The sequence below is a fragment of the Gadus chalcogrammus genome, chromosome 1, assembly GCF_026213295.1.
Source record: "Gadus chalcogrammus isolate NIFS_2021 chromosome 1, NIFS_Gcha_1.0, whole genome shotgun sequence".
Taxonomy (NCBI): domain Eukaryota; kingdom Metazoa; phylum Chordata; class Actinopteri; order Gadiformes; family Gadidae; genus Gadus; species Gadus chalcogrammus.
The window spans coordinates 28806323-28825795 of NC_079412.1; the positions used below are offsets into that span (position 1 = coordinate 28806323).

The window sequence follows — 19473 nt, forward strand, 5'->3', positions numbered from 1 at the left end:
TATATATATATATATATATATATATATATATATATATATATATATATATATATATAGAGAGAGAGACTACACAATACAGTAGTCTCTTGTAAATGATACATTCAACACACAAGTCATCGATTCACCTTTTTCCTTCAATACAAACAAAAGGAGCCAAACTATAATGCATGATCCCACATCCGAAAGCAGACAGATATAAAATGTTCTATTCGAACGTAAACCTCCAAGATAAACATACACAACAACACTCAATAGACAAGTCATTTAGCTAAAGATGCAGGCATAACAGCACCACACAACCTGTGACACAGGCAATACACTTTCTCTAAAGCAAAATTAATATAAATACCAACGCCTGATAGCTTAGATTCCAGATACACGACTTCTCTGACAAACATGCACATCTGTGAAAGGTGAAAACCTTGAGTCAAACGGTCTGGTGCCTTACTCCACACACACACACACACACACACACACACACACACACACACACACACACACACACACACACACACACACACACACACACACACACACACACACACACACACACACACACACACACACACACACACACACACGCAAGCATTTGTTTACTTTTGAGATTATGGAAAGTTGTGTTAAAATGCACAATAAATACTGAGTCCAGATCTCAAAAGAAAGCAGGTGTTCTGAAAAGGTAGGTTTAAGTTCTGTAGTGTGTGCTCCATGTACAACTGGAACAAAGAATAAGTGGGCGTTCATGTTCGCTGTTTGCTTAACAAGTGGCCGACCATACGTCAACTCCTATGGGGGGGGGGGGTCAGTGTTAAGTATGATTCCATGTGCAGCAATCGTTTTATTGCACATTTTTACAACCTCGACCGACCTCCCCTCGCCATGAGTTTGAGTTCTGGAACATTGTCATGTTTAATTTGGACGTGACTCCTCCTTTCAGCGCGTTTGGACTAACCACAGATTTAAGACTCGTCACATTTTTCTTTTAAAGGGGACAGAGTGGGGAGCTTCAAGGCTGTGATGAACAAGCATAGACCCTCCCCGTCACCTCAGACTCAGACGGGCAAACAGAACCACAGCTCACTGGTCCTTGGACCGAGCCTCAGGGAGCGGGAACCAAACCACGTCCTGCACAGTCTCTGGAGGACGGCTCGCTCAGGATGACACTGATTGGATGAAAGGGCCGAGCGAGGCCGACTCAGTGGACCAGGAGAGTGGGGGGGGGGGGGGGGGGTCCCCTGGTTCACGCCCAGCTGCGGTACACGTAGAGGGCTGAGAAGATGAGATTGACACTCAAGCTGGCCAATAGGAGCCCCGGCCAGACGAACCGCTTGACCAAACCTGAGGAGAAACGTCATCAAATGATCCATTAGATACGAGGACAGGGAGGGTGACTAACCATTGATCCATTAGATACTAGGACAGGGAGGGTGACTAACCATTGATCCATTAGATACTAGGACAGGGAGGGTGACTAACCATTGATCCATTAGATACTAGGACAGGGAGGGTGACTAACCATTGAATGATCCATTAGATACGAGGACAGGGAGGGTGACTAACCATTGAAACATTAGATACTAGGACAGGGAGGGTGACTAACCATTGATCCATTAGATACTAGGACAGGGAGGGTGACTCTGGCATTATATTACACTTAACCATATTCTTATTCTTCAGGGGTCATTTTTAACCCCTATAAGAATAATAACTATTCAGATATTTACATTCGGTTCAACCCAACATTAAACCCAAAGCACGGAACTGTCCCAATGGCCATTTTAAATAAAGGCTGACATAAAATAACACGGTCCAAATTTAAAAAGGATCAGAACCAGCCCTGTTCCAGCTGCCCTCCTGAACTGTGCTCCAAATCGTTCCCCATCACGGATATAGTGCACGATATAGGGTGCTTGATATAGTGCACTATATAGGGTGCTTGGTACTGGTGTTTGATATAGTGCACTATATAGGGTGCTTGGTACTGGTGTTTGATATAGTGCACTATATAGGGTGCTTGGTAGTGGTGTTTGATATAGTGCACTATATAGGGTGCTTGGTACTGGTGTTTGATATAGTGCCCTATATAGGGTGCTTGGTACTGGTATTTGATATAGTGCACTATATAGGGTGCTTGGTACTGGTGTTTGATATAGTGCACTATATAGGGTGCTTGGTACTGGTGTTTGATATAGTGCACTATATAGGGTGCTTGGTACTGGTGTTTGATATAGTGCCCTATATAGGGTGCTTGATATAGTGCACTATATCGGGTGCTTGGTACTGGTGTTTGATATAGTGCACTATATAGGGTGCTTGGTAGTGGTGTTTGATATAGTGCACTATATAGGGTGCTTGGTACTGGTGTTTGATATAGTGCCCTATATAGGGTGCTTGGTACTGGTATTTGATATAGTGCACTATATAGGGTGCTTGGTACTGGTGTTTGATATAGTGCACTATATCGGGTGCTTGGTACTGGTGTTTGATATAGTGCACTATATAGGGTGCTTGGTACTGGTGTTTGATATAGTGCACTATATAGGGTGCTTGGTAGTGGTGTTTGATATAGTGCACTATATAGGGTGCTTGGTAGTGGTGTTTGATATAGTGCACTATATAGGGTGCTTGGTAGTGGTCTTTGATATAGTGCACTATATAGGGTGCTTGGTACTGGTGTTTGATATAGTGCACTATATAGGGTGCTTGGTAGTGGTCTTTGATATAGTGCACTATATAGGGTGCTTGGTACTGGTGTTTGATATAGTGCACTATATAGGGTGCTTGGTACTGGTGTTTGATATAGTGCACTATATAGGGTGCTTGGTACTGGTGTTTGATATAGTGCACTATATAGGGTGCTTGGTACTGGTGTTTGATATAGTGCACTATATAGGGTGCTTGGTACTGGTGTTTGATATAGTGCACGATATAGGGTGCTTGGTACTGGTGTTTGATATAGTGCACTATATAGGGTGCTTGGTAGTGGTGTTTGATATAGTGCACTATATAGGGTGCTTGGTACTGGTGTTTGATATAGTGCACTATATAGGGTGCTTGGTACTGGTGTTTGAATTCGCAGTGGTTAATTTCATTCACTATTTAGTGGACAATAAAATACCCAAAACTTCATTTACTGACGCAAATTACGTTTAGAAATGTTTAACGTAGTGTCGTGTTTGTTCGCTCCCTATATAGTTCACTATATCATAAACACTATAGAGGGAAGAGTGAGGGAGTGAATAGGAACGATCTCAAAACCAGCTACTGAAAGACCATAGGCCTCATCTCTCTAGTGTGATGTTAACCTAAAGCCCTGGGTGTTGCGTCTCCTCTCTAGCGTGCTGGCGTCTCCTCTCTAGCGTGCTGGTGTCTCCTCTCTAGCGTGCTGGTGTCTCCTCTCTAGCCTGCTGGTGTCTCCTCTCTCTAGCCTGCTGGTGTCTCCTCTCTCTAGCGTGCTGGCGTCTCCTCTCTAGCGTGCTGGTGTCTCCTCTCTAGCGTGCTGGTGTCTCCTCTCTAGCGTGCTGGTGTCTCCTCTCTAGCCTGCTGGTGTCTCCTCTCTCTAGCCTGCTGGTGTCTCCTCTCTCTAGCCTGCTGGTGTCTCCTCTCTAGCCTGCTGGCGTCTCCTCTCTAGCCTGCTGGTGTCTCCTCTCTAGCCTGCTGGTGTCTCCTCTCTAGCGTACTGGTGTCTCCTCTCTCTAGCGTACTGGTGTCTCCTCTCTAGCGTACTGGTGTCTCCTCTCTCTAGCGTACTGGTGTCTCCTCTCTAGCGTGCTGGTGTCTCCTCTCTAGCCTGCTGGTGTCTCCTCTCTAGCCTGCTGGTGTCTCCTCTCTAGCCTGCTGGTGTCTCCTCTCTAGCGTACTGGTGTCTCCTCTCTCTAGCGTGCTGGTGTCTCCTCTCTAGCGTGCTGGTGTCTCCTCTCTAGCGTGCTGGTGTCTCCTCTCCCTATTGTGCTGGTGTCTCCTCTCTAGCGTACTGGTGTCTCCTCTCTAGCGTACTGGTGTCTCCTCTCTCTAGCGTGCTGGTGTCTCCTCTCTAGCGTACTGGTGTCTCCTCTCTAGCGTGCTGGTGTCTCCTCTCTCTAGCGTGCTGGTGTCTCCTCTCTCTAGCGTGCTGGTGTCTCCTCTCTCTAGCGTGCTGGTGTCTCCTCTCTCTAGCGTGCTGGTGTCTCCTCTCTCTAGCGTGCTGGTGTCTCCTCTCTAGCGTGCTGGTGTCTCCTCTCTAGCGTGCTGGTGTCTCCTCTCTAGCGTGCTGGTGTCTCCTCTCTAGCGTGCTGGTGTCTCCTCTCTAGCGTGCTGGTGTCTCCTCTCTAGCGTGCTGGTGTCTCCTCTCTAGCGTGCTGGTGTCTCCTCTCTAGCGTGCTGGTGTCTCCTCTCTATCGTGCTGGTGTCTCCTCTCTAGCGTGCTGGTGTCTCCTCTCTAGCGTGCTGGTGTCTCCTCTCTAGCGTGCTGGTGTCTCCTCTCTAGCGTGCTGGTGTCTCCTCTCTAGCGTGCTGGTGTCTCCTCTCTAGCGTGCTGGTGTCTCCTCTCTAGCGTGCTGGTGTCTCCTCTCTAGCGTGCTGGTGTCTCCTCTCTAGCGTGCTGGTGTCTCCTCTCTCTAGCGTGCTGGTGTCTCCTCTCTAGCGTGCTGTGGTGTTAACCTAAAGCTCAGTGTGCTGGTGAGCGCTCCACCCACCAGGTGATGTAGCGGCGGGCTCCAGCCCCTGCGTGGTGGTGTCCACCATGCAGGCAGAGGACCCGGAGGAGCTGCCCTTCTGCTGCCCGATCACGCTGCCGTCGCCCTGGAAGGACCTCAGCTCTGAGGGGGAACAGAGGACACCTCACTCACCATGTGGACGCCACTACCCCCCAGGGCTACCGGCAGTCCAAACCAGTAGCAACAGGATCATGTCGGGTCAATGGACTGCATCTACACAGCGCTTTTCTAACCAGTGGCCATTCAAAGCCCTTTACAATATGGCCTCACATCCACGCACCCATCCACCCATCCACCCCCCGACTGCAGCCGGCTCGTCAGGAGCAGTCAGCGGGAGGAGCCGGGGATCGAACCAGCAACCTTCAGGTTACCAGCCAACCCGCTCTACCCGCTGGGCTACTGCCGCCCCTGGTACAACCATAACCATAGTTACCGGGGTGCGACCTTACCGCTGTGGCCCGGGTAGGGGCTGAGGTCGGGGGCGCAGCGTCCGCTGCAGACCGAGGGGGCGGGCTCAGCGTAGCAGTGGTTGGGGGAGAGGGGCGGGGAGAGGGGCGGGGACATGGGCAGGGGCTCGGCCTCGTGGGAGAAGAGGCGGAGCTTGCGGCCGCTGATGTTGAGGCGGGCGGGGCTTATGAGGGGCCGTCTCTGGCGGGCGGAGCTGGAGGTGGAGGTCACGGAGCCCGCCAGGGAGGGGGCCGGAGACGAGGGCCGGCTCCCGGACTTCAGGGAGAAGTAATCTGGGGGCCGGACACACAAGCGTTAAGAACCAACGACCACCGCCACACGGACATTAAGAACCAACGACCACCGCCACACGGACATTAAGAACCAACGACCACCGCCACACGGACATTAAGAACCAACGACCACCGCCACACGGACATTAAGAACCAACGACCACCGCCACACGGACATTAAGAACCAACGACCACCGCCACACGGACATTAAGAACCAACGACCACCGCCACACGGACATCAAGAACCAACGACCACCGCCACACGGACATTAAGAACCAACGACCACCGCCACACGGACATTAAGAACCAACGACCACCGCCACACGGACATCAAGAACCAACGACCACCGCCACACGGACATTAAGAACCAACGACCACCGCCACACGGACATTAAGAACCAACGACCACCGCCACACGGACATTAAGAACCAACGACCACCGCCAGACGGACATTAAGAACCAACGACCACCGCCACACGGACATTAAGAACCAACGACCACCGCCACACGGACATTAAGAACCAACGACCACCGCCAGACGGACATTAAGAACCAACGACCACCGCCACACGGACATTAAGAACCAACGACCACCGCCACACGGACATTAAGAACCAACGACCACCGCCACACGGACATTAAGAACCAACGACCACCGCCACACGGACATTAAGAACCAACGACCACCGCCATACGGACATTAAGAACCAACGACCACCGCCACACGGACATTAAGAACCAACGACCACCGCCACACGGACATTAAGAACCAACGACCACCGCCACACGGACATTAAGAACCAACGACCACCGCCACACGGACATTAAGAACCAACGACGTGCTGTAAGTGGGACAGAGTACAGGCGCTGGTAGCGCTGCGAGAGGCGTGTTCTGAAGAGGCTTCGTTTGTTAGCGGTGGTGAGTAAGACGGTCTCTAAGACCCGCTCTCTAAGTGTACAGAGGGGCCACAGATAGGCGCTACTCTGTGCTCGGTCTGCACACAGAGCTTCGGGTCCTTCTGCGCGGTTCATGCGGGCTCAGTCGCTGGCAGAAGGCGGCTGAAGGCGGTCGGAGCGGTACCTGAGGACGGAGAGTCCTGGCACTGGGAGGCGGACGGAGCGGTACCTGAGGACGGAGAGTCCTGGCACTGGGAGGCGGTCGGAGCGGTACCTGAGGACGGAGAGTCCTGGCACTGGGAGGCGGACGGAGCGGTACCTGAGGACGGAGAGTCCTGGCACTGGGAGGCCGGCCGGCTGCCGCTGAACAGGTAGCCCGAGTCTGGAAGTAAAGCGTCGCAAATCAGTTAGAGTGGAAGACCGTCAGACACCGTCATAGGCTCAGGCATCATACCGAGACCCACCACAGCGAATCATTATCAGATCAAAAAGACTAAACTCAAGCACCCTCCAAATACTGCGGATATTATGGAGCCGATAACGGCTCAAAGATGGAGGATGGGCTGCGAGACACGAGCCAGGGCGTCCTCAAAGCTCCAGCAGGCCCTGCAGATCCTCCACTGCTGGGTCTGACGTTTCCCAGCGGAGGATGGGGGACAAGAAGACCGACGAAACAAGACCACCAACAGGGCTGGGCGATGAATAGGACACATGTGACATCATATCTAATCAGTAGAATAATACCAGAACCCCTAATTACAGATAAAAATACATCAACTAAAAGATGACTCATCTAGCGAGACCAGTATCACACAGTAAGCCCCAGTACCAGAGACCAGCGTGGGGTCCAACCCCCTGGCCCCCAGTACCAGAGACCAGCGTGGGGTCCAACCCCCTGGCCCCCAGTACCAGAGACCAGCGTGGGGTCCAACCCCCTGGCCCCCAGTACCAGAGACCAGCGTGGGGTCCAACCCCCTGGCCCCCAGTACCAGAGACCAGCGTGGGTCCAACCCCCTGGTAACGCTGTACTAATGCCGCGCTCACGCCGCGCTCACGCCGCGCTCACGCCGCGCTCACGCCGCGCTCACGCCGCGCTCACTACGCCCTACGCCGTACGCCGCGCTCACTACGCCCTACGCCCTACCCTTACCCGTCCTGGTGAGGGAGGGGATGGTGCCCAGGCACAGGGCCCTGTTGAGCCGCCCGGGGAGGGAGGACGGGGAGGCCCTGCGCTCGGGGGGGGCCCGGCGACCGGGGGCCAGCTTGGAGAGGCTGGGGGGCGGGGTGGGGATGAAGGGGTCCGTCAGGCCGGGGTAGAGCGGCGGCGGCGGCTGGCCCGCCAGGTACCTGCAACACCAGAACACACCGGTCGGCAAACACGTTCCCACGCTGGTGTTCAGAGACCGGTACAGCTCTGGGAAACTCCCCGCGCCTGCAGACCTACGGCCAGGCCCTGAACTACGACCCGTGTTCCCCAACACAGGAGCTACAGAAAGGGGAACTCTACAGAGTGAAGAGGAAGCTGGTCAGTGTGAGGCCAACTCACTGCAGAACCACAGCGTCCCCCAGATCAGCCAATCACGAGGCTGCTCGATGCCTACCGTCGGATTACAGTTTCACTTTGTTTTTCTTTTGTGACTCAATTGTAGTTTAAGAAGGACAAAATAAAAACGTTAGTAACTATTATGAAATGGTTAATTTTAATAGCATTTGCTGTCAGAGGACTGAAGGTAAAACATGGGAGAAGACCAACGCATCATTTTACACGTTACTTTATTACAGTTCAAAACACAGCAATGTGGCAGGAGTTGTTTCAGCGAGTACATGAACGTGAACTCATCATTTTCACAGCCTCTCAAAATTCACAACCAAATAACCCTCAAAGCAGTTTCCCAACGATCAAAAATCGATTGAGAATGTTCCGTAACTAATCTTCTCCAGGCATCGTCTAGAGTAGACTATGGACACAGAACTACAATAAGTTGATAATAACATCGGTCCAAATTCTAAAGGCAAGTAACAGATTAAGGAAATCCTACACCGGAGATGAGCTTATGTCTGGTCTGGCTGCTGAGAATAAAAAGCCATTCCCATAAACTCACATGTTCAACATCGGGCTTCAAAACAATTTACAATGGCAGGATCTATTTTGATAATAATTATTCTGTTAACACATCACAGCCTTTCGGGAAGGGTTTGAATAATTCAGCATGTGGTTGACAGGTCGGACTGGATATGAATAAGCAGTATGTCACCGTTGATGTCGTTGACGTTGATAGATGGCGTAACGTGCGTTTCAGAAAGAGACTGCCAAGACATGCATTCACACATGTTCTTTGAGTTTGTTAAAAGAAACGACAAACGTGTCGTGTTTTAAATATACGTTCTGTATAATGTACTTCAATTAATGCTCCTTTCCAAAAATTAAACACTGGTCTACACGTTATTTTGTTTTTGCAAGTTAAGTAAGTTATTGTGTCATTCACATCCTAAATCATGCATACATAAATAAGGGCAGTATAAAAAAAAATGGCAGGCTTTCTACATTTACAGGATAGTTGGACCAACACTAAATAAATACAGTTGGCAGGAATTTACCTTATAAAAGCTAACATTACGTTTGTTTCTGTATCGTACAATATGAAGGAATTAAGAGTTCCTGCAACACACACACACTTGAAATGAAATCTTTCATAATATGCTTCCGACTGTTTACAAATGTAGATACATGCACAATCACATTTGTCACAATAATGAAATGAAATCAAAGACCCACACAAAAAGAAAAATCAAAACTCCATAGACCTAATTAATTTAGGTAGTCCTTCATAATAAATCCTTTAATCGCTGTAGAAATTAATCTGTAGTGACTCACTTTTCTCCCTTCATATTACATAACCGCCGCATACCTTCATATTGGCCTCTACAGCTAGACTAGACTTCTACAGTAACTCCTCCTGAGGACATCAGGAAGCTCCTGGACCAATAATCTGGGCACAGGACACAGGGCCTAGATAGAAAGATAGCTGAACATAACTCTGGGTTTGGGGTTTGGCAAAGCAATACAGAGACTCCCCCCAGAATAAATAATACTGTAATCGGCGAAGAAAAACATGGCTATAAAAAACGTTAAAAAATAAAAATAAAAGTACATTCTGTATCCCAGGCTAAAAAGGTGTAATTTGGAAAATATTCATGGTATGAACCTTTCAATATAGCGATCACTCCTTTGCTATGACGGACGGAACAGACAATGACCCATCTCTGACTTGCAAGTCAGAAGCAGGTTTTACAGGATGAGAGAAAGCATTCTGCAGGTCTTAGCCTTTCACAATCAGCCGTAAGGCCGGTTCAACTCTGCATTATCTGCTGGCAAATTGAAAGTATGCATAACTTCATGATTTGGTGTGGCAGTAAAAAATAAGATTATTTGAATGATACAGAAATAATAAATGGCATAGATTATACAATTACAATCTAAAAAAGGATTTGGCGTACAGGAATCAATACAATAAGGTTGATTCACATTGTTGAACATGAAGTTCAACAGCCAGGATTAAAATACTAGGTCGATTATTGAGGTTTTTGTCAGTAAGTGAGACATATTCATGCACCAGTGTTAGGTTGTAAAGTGTAGTTAATGTAGTGATAGTTAGACGTAATGTAGTGATAACTTAGACGGAGAAGGTTTCAGACCAGTAGGAGCAGTTGTCGGTGCTATGTGTTGGCAATTCGTTCTCAAATGACTGGTCGTACGAGACTGTGTGTACAATATACATATATGGAGATGAAATGTTGCACAACTCATTTACAATAAGCAACACATTTCTCTGTTATTTCCAAACCTCCCACACCTTAGTAAGTTAGTACAAGTGTCTTCTATTTGTACCAGGGTCAGGAACATCCCTGGACTACCCAGATTAGGATTTCATAGGTGTGCATTGCAACATTTATATAGACCTAAATAAATAAAATCACGGGGAAATGAATGGCTACCCCCCCAAGTCATGCTCTATTTGCTTAAGAATGAATACCCCCCGAAAAAAATCCAGCTCACACAGAACACGAGAAACAAATATTTCCCATACAAAATCTAAATTAACAAAAACTCAAAAAGAAATGAAAAGTATTACTACACAGTATTCCCCACAGCCTTTTTTCTACAAAAGGGTCATTCAAATTATTGACGAGCCATCAATTCTTATAAACGGATCAATGTGCTTTGTTTTAGAAACGTGAAGTGAATTACACACAATTTGGTTAAGTAAATCATAGTGACGTGTTTTTCATAATTTCTTGAATTTCTGTTCCGAAAGTAAAGTACAGTGAAATGCTTGGTATTCAACTACAGGCAGAAAGTTACCAGCAGAAACAAGTTCTATCTGAAACAGCAAAGAGAAATAGGGAAGAACAAACTCAAAGAGACAGTATAACAATACAAACACGGTACCTTCCCATTGGAACAGCTGTGGCCAAACTTAAAAAAGGTGTTTGCATTAAAAGTATATTAGTATACAAATGACCACACACACACACACACACACACACACACACACACACACACACACACACACACACACACACACACACACACACACACACACACACACACACACACACACACACACACACACACACACACGCTACAGGAGGGCGTGAAATCCTCTATGCACCAAACTCGTTATTGAAACATGTTTTTTGAACTTTTAACTCCTTTAAAAGTCGATTTAAATATTTAAAACCGCCCCTGCATGAATGCCCAGTCGCCATGTTGATCTAAAAGACAGAAAGAAGGTGTCATCACAAAGCCTCCTTAGTAGGAGGGACTGTTTGGGTTAGTTAATGGTGCATTACTGGAGCAGTCCCAAAAGACTAATACAGAAATGTTCAGCTTTTGTCTTTGAAGACCCGGAGGCCTAGTCTAGAACAGGCTGCAGAACCAGGAGAACTCTTATAGAACAGGCTGCAAAACCAGGAGAACTCTTATAGAGCAGGCTGCAAAACCAGGAGAACTCTTATAGAACAGGCTGCAAAACCAGGAGAACTCTTATAGAGCAGGCTGCAAAACCAGGAGAACTCTTATAGAGCAGGCTGCAGAACCAGGAGAACTCTTATAGAGCAGGCTGCAGAACCAGGAGAACTCTTATAGAGAAGGCTGCAGAACCAGGAGAACTCTTATAGAACAGGCTGCAGAACCAGGAGAACTCTTATAGAGCAGGCTGCAGAACCAGGAGAACTCTTATAGAACAGGCTGCAGAACCAGGAGAACTCTTATAGAACAGGCTGCAGAACCAGGAGAACTCTTATAGAACAGGCTGCAGAACCAGGAGAACTCTTATAGAACAGGCTGCAGAACCAGGAGAACTCTTATAGAACAGGCTGCAGGACCAGGAGAACTCTTATAGAACAGGCTGCCTGCTGCAGGCCCCAAGTCGTAGCGAGTGGGTGTCTACAGGTGTTTACTGTTGGGGTTCTGACCTTCGACCCCGGGCTCTTCTGGGACCGACCGACTTGCGCGTTGCCACGGCGGCTCCGAAGCAGACCAGGCAGCAGAGGGCGGCGGTCCCCAGCTTGGCGGCATCCAGCCAGCCGGGGGCGCCGGCCAGGTACCCCTCGACCAGGTAGCCCTCGGCCAGGTACCCCTCGGCCAGGTAGAGCACCAGGAGCAGCAGCCACAGCACGGCCGCCACGGCGTCGATCCTCCTCAACCTGGGGGCGCCGGAGCAGAGGTCAGGGGTCACCTCTGGATTAAAGGGCTGTGATGCATGAGAACCTCAACGGCTGGGGTCACTGTGGGCGGGACTGTTATAGTCAACCCTCCGGCGGCTCTGGGTTTGATCCACACACGATGACAATAATTGAATATAGATATAGGTTGTGGAAGTTACCCATTAGTGTTTGAAACCCCTTTGTTAGGGCTTGGAGATCATTAGTAGGGGTTTACCCATATGGATTTTTTAGGGCCGATAAAAGATTTATTTTAATCAGCCTTAGGCTATGACCGAAACGCCGATACTGATATTCTTGAGCCGATATTTGGACACAACTTTTGCTCCCTCAATTTACATCATAAAAATTACACAATGATGATAACAAATATTACAAGTCTCAATTAAAAAGAAAAAGGAACATTTATTGTACTGCCTGTAAATAATGCCGGGAATCGGCTATATTAAAAATAAAATAAAACATGGGCGATAACGATACACGTACGAAATGCAAAAATCAGCCGATAATATCGGTCAATCACTAATTATTAAACGCCCCAATCAAAGGATCCCCACTTAACAGACATTCACTGACATTCCCGGTCGAGTGTCAGAATAAGGACTAAGCTCTTAAAGGGCTCATGTCCTGCCACCAGGTGTGGGTGTGATTTGGTACGAGCCGTTTGGCACGGGGAGGGAATGGTTTTCATAGTGACATCACAAGTGGGCGTGTCCACCCAGATGGATAGATCAGTCTACCAGCCGACCAAGTGGACTGTAGCAAACGTTGCTCCTCTATCAGCACAGATCTGGGTGGACACGCCCACTTGTGATGTCACATTGAAAACCACGGCTGGTCCCAGCTAATCACACCCACACCTGGTGGCATGGTGGGGCCCTTAGAGCCCGCTCCACCCTCCACCTGGTGGCATGGCGGGGCCCTTAGAGCCCGCTCCACCCTCCACCTGGTGGCATGGCGGGGCCCTTAGAGCCCGCTCCACCCTCCACCTGGTGGCATGGCAGGGCCCTTAGAGCCCGCTCCACCCTCCACCTGGTGGCACGGTGGGGCCCTTAGAGCCCGCTCCACCCTCCACCTGGTGGCATGGCAGGGCCCTCTAAAGCCCGCTCCACCCTCCACCTGGTGGCATGGCGGGGCCCTTAGAGCCTGCTCCACCCTCCACCTGGTGGCATGGCGGGGCCCTTAGAGCCCGCTCCACCCTCCACCTGGTGGCATGGCGGGGCCCTTAGAGCCCGCTCCAACCTCCACCTGGTGGCATGGCGGGGCCCTTAGAGCCCGCTCCACCCTCCACCTGGTGGCATGGCGGGGCCCTTAGAGCCCGCTCCACCCTCCACCTGGTGGCATGGCGGGGCCCTTAGAGCCCGCTCCACCCTCCACCTGGTGGCATGGCGGGGCCCTTAGAGCCCGCTCCACCCTCCACCTGGTGGCATGGCAGGGCCCTTAGAGCCCGCTCCACCCTCCACCTGAGCCGTGCTGATGGAGGCCCCGCCGGGGGAACGCCGTACCTGAGGGGTCCGGCGAGGAGGACGGCGGTCACACAGCCCAGCAGCCCCCCGGAGGCCACCGCCATCTGGTTGTCCCGGCCGTAGCGCCAGCCCCGCCGGGCCGTCTCCACGGCGACGGCTGGGAGGCGCTCCAGCAGGCCGCGCCACGCGGGCCCCCCCCCGGCGCCGCTCTGGTTCTTCTGCCCCGCGCCGGGCAGGGTGGGGGGGGCGGGGTCACCGGGGGGGGCTCCGGACCAGCTGGAGAACAGCACGGCCAGCAGGAAGGTGGCGGTGAGGAAGGCCAGGACGCGCAGCAGGATGACGCCGGCGGGCGTGGCCACGGAGGCGGGGCTCTGGGGGGGAGGAGTCACAGAGACGGACGCGTTACAAAGGACTGGTACACAATGACTCGGGGTTCAGTAACGCAGACCTCCCATAGGCCAGCCGCTGCCTCTGTTCATCTATTAACTCCTTCAGTCCTCCTCTGTAGCGACCGTCTCAATAACGGAACCCAACCCTTCAACCCACCGACGGGAAGAAGCAGCGTACTTTGGGCTATGAGTGAACGGTTATAGTAGGGGTGGGAAGCTCATGGCACCTCACCATTCGATTCCGATTATGAGGTCAACGATTCGATTATAAAGCGATTATCGATGCAACAAAAAAAAATGTATGGACATTTCCATGCGTGATTTTCAAAAATATATACATCCGAGTTTGCTACTGAAGACATTGCTAATCACTTCCTACTCTTATAATGATCATTCGAGACATCAACAGATGAATTAACTTAATATTTTATCAGAGAAAAAGCTTTTGTCACAATATGACTTTCTATGAACAATGCAATAATCAATGCAGCTTGCATTACAACACACTATGGAAGTATGCAAAAAATAGGTTTAAGTTTTCTTTTCTTTCTGATCTTTCTTTTCGATGATATTAAAGAAAAAGCTGCTCTTGAATTAGGACGAGTTCTCATGTCTGGCTGTGAGTTTGCGTGCATGCTATGCGTAGGCTGAATCGCAATCGTGTCAAGACTAATCAGAATGGCCAATACACACTGAAGAATTAGTAAGAATTAAGAAAAATTACAAAAATTATCCCTCTGGTGAACAGAACTTTGCAGCAGGCGAACCAATAAAAATAATAATAATTTGCATCGAGACGGAATCGTTCTAGAGAGAATCGCGATGCATCGAAGAATTGCTTATTTTTCCCACCCCTAGTTTATAGTCTGATCTGAGGGTTTAGAAGATGAACCCTGTCAGACGCAGCCGTCCACAGCCGCCCGGAATGAGACCCCCAACGCCGTGGAGACCCCCCCCGCGGAGCTAGAACATTCTCATCACGGAATACCGTCCTTGACGTCAGACTAGACTTTGAGATTTTAAACCCATTTTCTCTCAGCCAAGGTGTTATTGAAGTCACATTGACACAATGCTAAATGCGTATTAGCATTCTGAAGGTCACCGAGGCGCTACCTTGACGAAGCCGTTGTCTGCGTCCCTGCCGCGGCGGAGCTGGTGGGTCAGCAGCCCTGTGCGGAGCTGCCGGTTCTGGTACTTGATGTAGTACTCCACCGCCGCCTGGCACGGCCGGCACAGCCTGTAGGTCTGCTCCAGGTGGTGCTTGTAGGCCTCGACCTCCTCGTCGTAGTTCTCCTGTGAACAGACAGCCGCCGTCGTCTTTAGGCGCTCTTTGTACATGGTGACGGTGGTCATGGTGACGGTGGTCATGGTGGTCAACGACCCGCAGGAGCAGGCCACAGTGCCTCATCACGGCAGAGAGACGACCGCGTCACTGGGACGTCGATATCACAGAGCAGCAGAAGCTGTGTGATGAGGTAAGAGGCTGGAGTCACTAAGAGGCTGAGTCACTGAGAGGCTGAGTCACTAAGAGGCTGAGTCACTAAGAGGCTGAGTCACTAAGAGGCTGAGTCACTAAGAGGCTGAGTCACTAGGAGGCTGAGTCACTAAGAGGCTGAGTCACTAGTGCCGCGTTTCCACTGCAGGGTGCGGAACGGATCGGATCGCAAAGGTGCGGTAGGGAGGGGGCGGTATAGCCCAGCTCAGTTCCGAGGTCGCGTTTCCACTGCCGACAGTACCCTTGGTGGTAGGCCGGATGTCGATCGCCGCGGCAGCTACGTAAACATCGTAAACAACGTCTTCCTCCCCAAGAATGCAGACGAACGTCTCCACCTCCTTGTTCGCCCAAGCAAGCTTTTTACGCGACATGTTAATTGTAAAGAATAATACCTCGAGGCTACTGTTTGTTTGTTTTTATCCCCGCGTCACCCGGAAGTGACGATTCTGTCGACCAATCAACGGAGGGGGGGTGTAGCTAGACTTTCACGGGACCCTTTCAGGCGTCTGGTCTCGTTTTGGGTACCGCAACGGAGGAGTCCCGAGAATGGGGCCGGAACGGGTACGGCAAAGTCCGGGTCACGCCCACTTTTGGCGGTGGAAACGCGACCCGACCCGCACCTTTGCGATCCGATCCGTTCCGCACCCTGCAGTGGAAACGCGCCATAAGAGGCTGAGTCACTAAGAGGTTGGAGTCACTAAGAGGCTGGAGTCACTAAGAGGCTGGAGTCACCGAGAGGCTGGAGTCACCGAGAGGCTGGAGTCACCGAGAGGCTGGAGTCACTGAGAGGCTGGAGTCACAGAGAGGCTGGAGTCACCGAGAGGCTGGAGTCACTGAGAGGCTGAGTCACTGAGAGGCTGGAGTCACTAAGAGGCTGGAGTCACTAAGAGGCTGGAGTCACTAAGAGGCTGGAGTCACTGAGAGGCTGGAGTCACCGAGAGGCTGGAGTCACCGAGAGGCTGGAGTCACCGAGAGGCTGAGTCACTAAGAGGTTGAGTCACTAAGAGGCTGAGTCACTAAGAGGCTGGAGTCACTGAGAGGCTGAGTCACTGAGAGGCTGGAGTCACTAAGAGGCTGAGTCACTAAGAGGCTGGAGTCACTGAGAGGCTGGAGTCACTGAGAGGCTGGAGTCACTGAGAGGCTGAGTCACTAAGAGGCTGAGTCACTAAGAGGCTGGAGTCACTAAGAGGCTGGAGTCACTAAGAGGCTGGAGTCACCGAGAGGCTGGAGTCACTGAGAGGCTGAGTCACTGAGAGGCTGGAGTCACTAAGAGGCTGAGTCACTAAGAGGCTGGAGTCACTGAGAGGCTGGAGTCACTGAGAGGCTGAGTCACTGAGAGGCTGGAGTCACTAAGAGGCTGAGTCACTAAGAGGCTGAGTCACTAAGAGGCTGAGTCACTAAGAGGCTGAGTCACTAAGAGGCTGAGTCACTAAGAGGCTGAGTCACTAAGAGGCTGGAGTCACTGAGAGGCTGAGTCACTGAGAGGCTGGAGTCACTGAGAGGTTGGAGTTGTCACGTTAAAATTGTACCGGGGGCGAAAATTGTACCGGCCTACGTCATCAGTTGTTAACATCTTGACAACCTGTCTGGCAACAGACGACGCGATCGTCTGTTGCCGGGAAACTGGCGATCGCGTCAAATGACTCGTTCAAGAACCTTCCTACGTCATTTGACGCGATCGCCCGTTTCCCGGCAACAGACGATCGCGTCGTCTGTTGCTATTCGATTAAACAATTAAATACAATACAAATATAAAGTAAAAACAAGTGTTATCTAGCGATCCGTTATCTGTATTATGTTATTTCGTCTTTTGGAAACATGAGCCGAATGTTTTTTGCAACCTGCCCGGCAACAGACGATCGCGTCGTTTGTCGCCAGGCAGGTTGTCAAGATGTAAACAACTGATGACGTAGGCCGGTACAATATTCGCCCCTGGTACATTTTTAACGTGACAGCGTCACTGAGAGGTTGAGTCACTGAGAGGTTGAGTCATTGAGAGGTCGAGTCACTGAGAGGTCGAGTCACTGAGAGGTCGAGTCACTGAGAGGCTGGAGTCACTGAGAGGTCGAGTCACTGAGAGGTCGAGTCACTGAGAGGTCGAGTCACTGAGAGGTCGAGTCACTGAGAGGCTGGAGTCACTGAGAGGTTGAGTCACTGAGAGGCTGGAGTCACTGAGAGGCTGGAGTCACTGAGAGGCTGGAGTCACTGAGAGGTCGAGTCACTGAGAGGTCGAGTCACTGAGAGGCTGGAGTCACTGAGAGGTTGAGTCACTGAGAGGTTGAGTCACTGAGAGGCTGAGTCACTGAGAGGTCGAGTCACTGAGAGGTCGGAGTCACTGAGAGGTCGGAGTCACTGAGAGGTCGGAGTCACTGAGAGGTCGGAGTCACTGAGAGGTTGAGTCACTGAGAGGCTGGTCCCTGACTGGAGAGCGGTGTCGGGCTGAACCGTGCGGGAGCAGCAGTGACTGTAGGAGCACGTCCTCTCCGACGGCAATACGTACGTCGTCCCGGGGGGTGAAGGACGCCAGCTGCTTGATCTTGGACGACTGGTTGTTGTTGCACTTCCGGCAGAGCAGCATCTGCGTGTTGACCCACTGCAGGGTCTGGGGGGGGTCTGACGGGGGCAGGCTGGCCGACACCCCGTGGTTCAGGTTCTCCAGGTACTGGGCCGGGATGGGCTTGTTGTAGTCCCCGTTCTGAGGGTCACAGACGGTGAGAACATACCAGAGGGAGCTTCAAGAGGATCTACATGTTCGGCAGGATGTCTATCATTTAGCCAACATTTATGGTTAAGTAATAACATATTGGTCATTATTTCTCCATCAATACTTCTTATAATTTCTTGCATATTATTACCATTTTAACTATTGATTGTCTGATTCCATCCTCATTACTGTTCTGTAGTTGCTATGTGATAACCACATGCACCATACCTCTTGAAAGCCATTGTACTGCTCACAGGTGGGACAGTCCCAGCAATTGCGGTTTCCATAGGGCACCACGGTGCTCTGGCTGCAGAACCAGCAGTTGACGTTGGCATGGGTGGGCTTCTTTCTGTAAAGCGGAGAGCGTTTGCACATATGACCCATCGTGTGATTGACAGCTTCAAATGGCCGCGTGCGTAAAGATAGATAAGTGCTAACAGTGGTATTATATTAGAGCATTCAATCGAGTAATAAGTGATGTGTAGCTGATGTTACATAACATATTCATAACAAAGTTGTAATACATTCACAAAACATAAGGCGACCGGTGCCATTAAGCGAAAAATGATAGCGCCAGTGCCGTGTTGACGTTCACAACATGTCAGCAAGCATTCACGACTCATAACCCAATATTAAACAGTCGTCAGGCTAATAGTTGTCTAGGTTTTCATGAATTGCAAACGCAAAACCATAACAAATATAGAACGGGGTAAATTAGGTGCATACAGCACCACAACACACCACAACAACACACCCCTGAACGCCTGGTTCGGCCGCAGCGCTAACATGCTAAGGTAAGAAGCCACTTACCTTGTGGCGACTTTATAGATGAGCGCTCCGCCGGAGACGAGCGCCGCGGCCCCGACGCCCCCGTACAGGACCTCCGGGTGCTCGTCGAGGAACCGGCGTATGGTCTCCATCTCCCGGGGGTACATAGAGCGAGGCTAGCAGAACATGAGCGATGTGGTGAAGGTAGCAGCCGTGGCAGAATAGGCGCGCACGCTTTCCGCCTATCACCCCCATGCGGCGGAACCGGAAAAGACGTCACTGTTGTGGGCGGGTTTATGACCTACGTCACTGGAACTCGTTTCACACCTGAGATCTTGTGATTATTTACATGAGGGCTGTTTGGCTTTTCTTTTCTTTTTTTACAATTTAATTAATAAACAAAATAAATACAAACTATGTTGTAAATTCAAGTGGCCGTATAGTCGTATGATTCCTGTGTTTGAGGGCGCAAAGAAAAAACAAAATTTAAGCAATCCAAACCAAATGATATTCATTCAATCAACATTTTAGTCCAACTAAAATGTTGTGGTGTAGTGATGGGTCTAAATAAACAATGAGGGTTTTAATG

The 19473-nt window shown here is 50.4% G+C and overlaps 1 protein-coding gene across 2 annotated transcripts; it reads right to left on the reverse strand.

Annotated features, from left to right (window-relative positions):
• Window positions 1-85: 85 nt before the first annotated feature.
• Window positions 86-19427, reverse strand: tmem201 (transmembrane protein 201). Of its 2 annotated transcripts, none has more exons than XM_056600332.1 (11): window positions 18927-19427; window positions 18345-18465; window positions 17913-18107; window positions 15031-15210; window positions 13568-13899; window positions 11814-12044; window positions 7486-7682; window positions 6520-6717; window positions 5144-5434; window positions 4674-4796; window positions 86-1338 (listed from the first exon to the last, which is right to left on the reverse strand). In XM_056600332.1, exons 1-11 carry the CDS (start codon window positions 19049-19051, stop codon window positions 1241-1243), a joined length of 2091 nt encoding a protein of 696 aa, XP_056456307.1. In that variant the 5' UTR covers window positions 19052-19427; the 3' UTR covers window positions 86-1240. The 2 variants fall into 2 exon arrangements, with proteins under 2 accessions (XP_056456307.1, XP_056456317.1); XM_056600342.1 differs by having other exon boundaries at window positions 6655-6717; window positions 18927-19426.
• Between the last annotated feature and the right edge of the window lie 46 nt (window positions 19428-19473).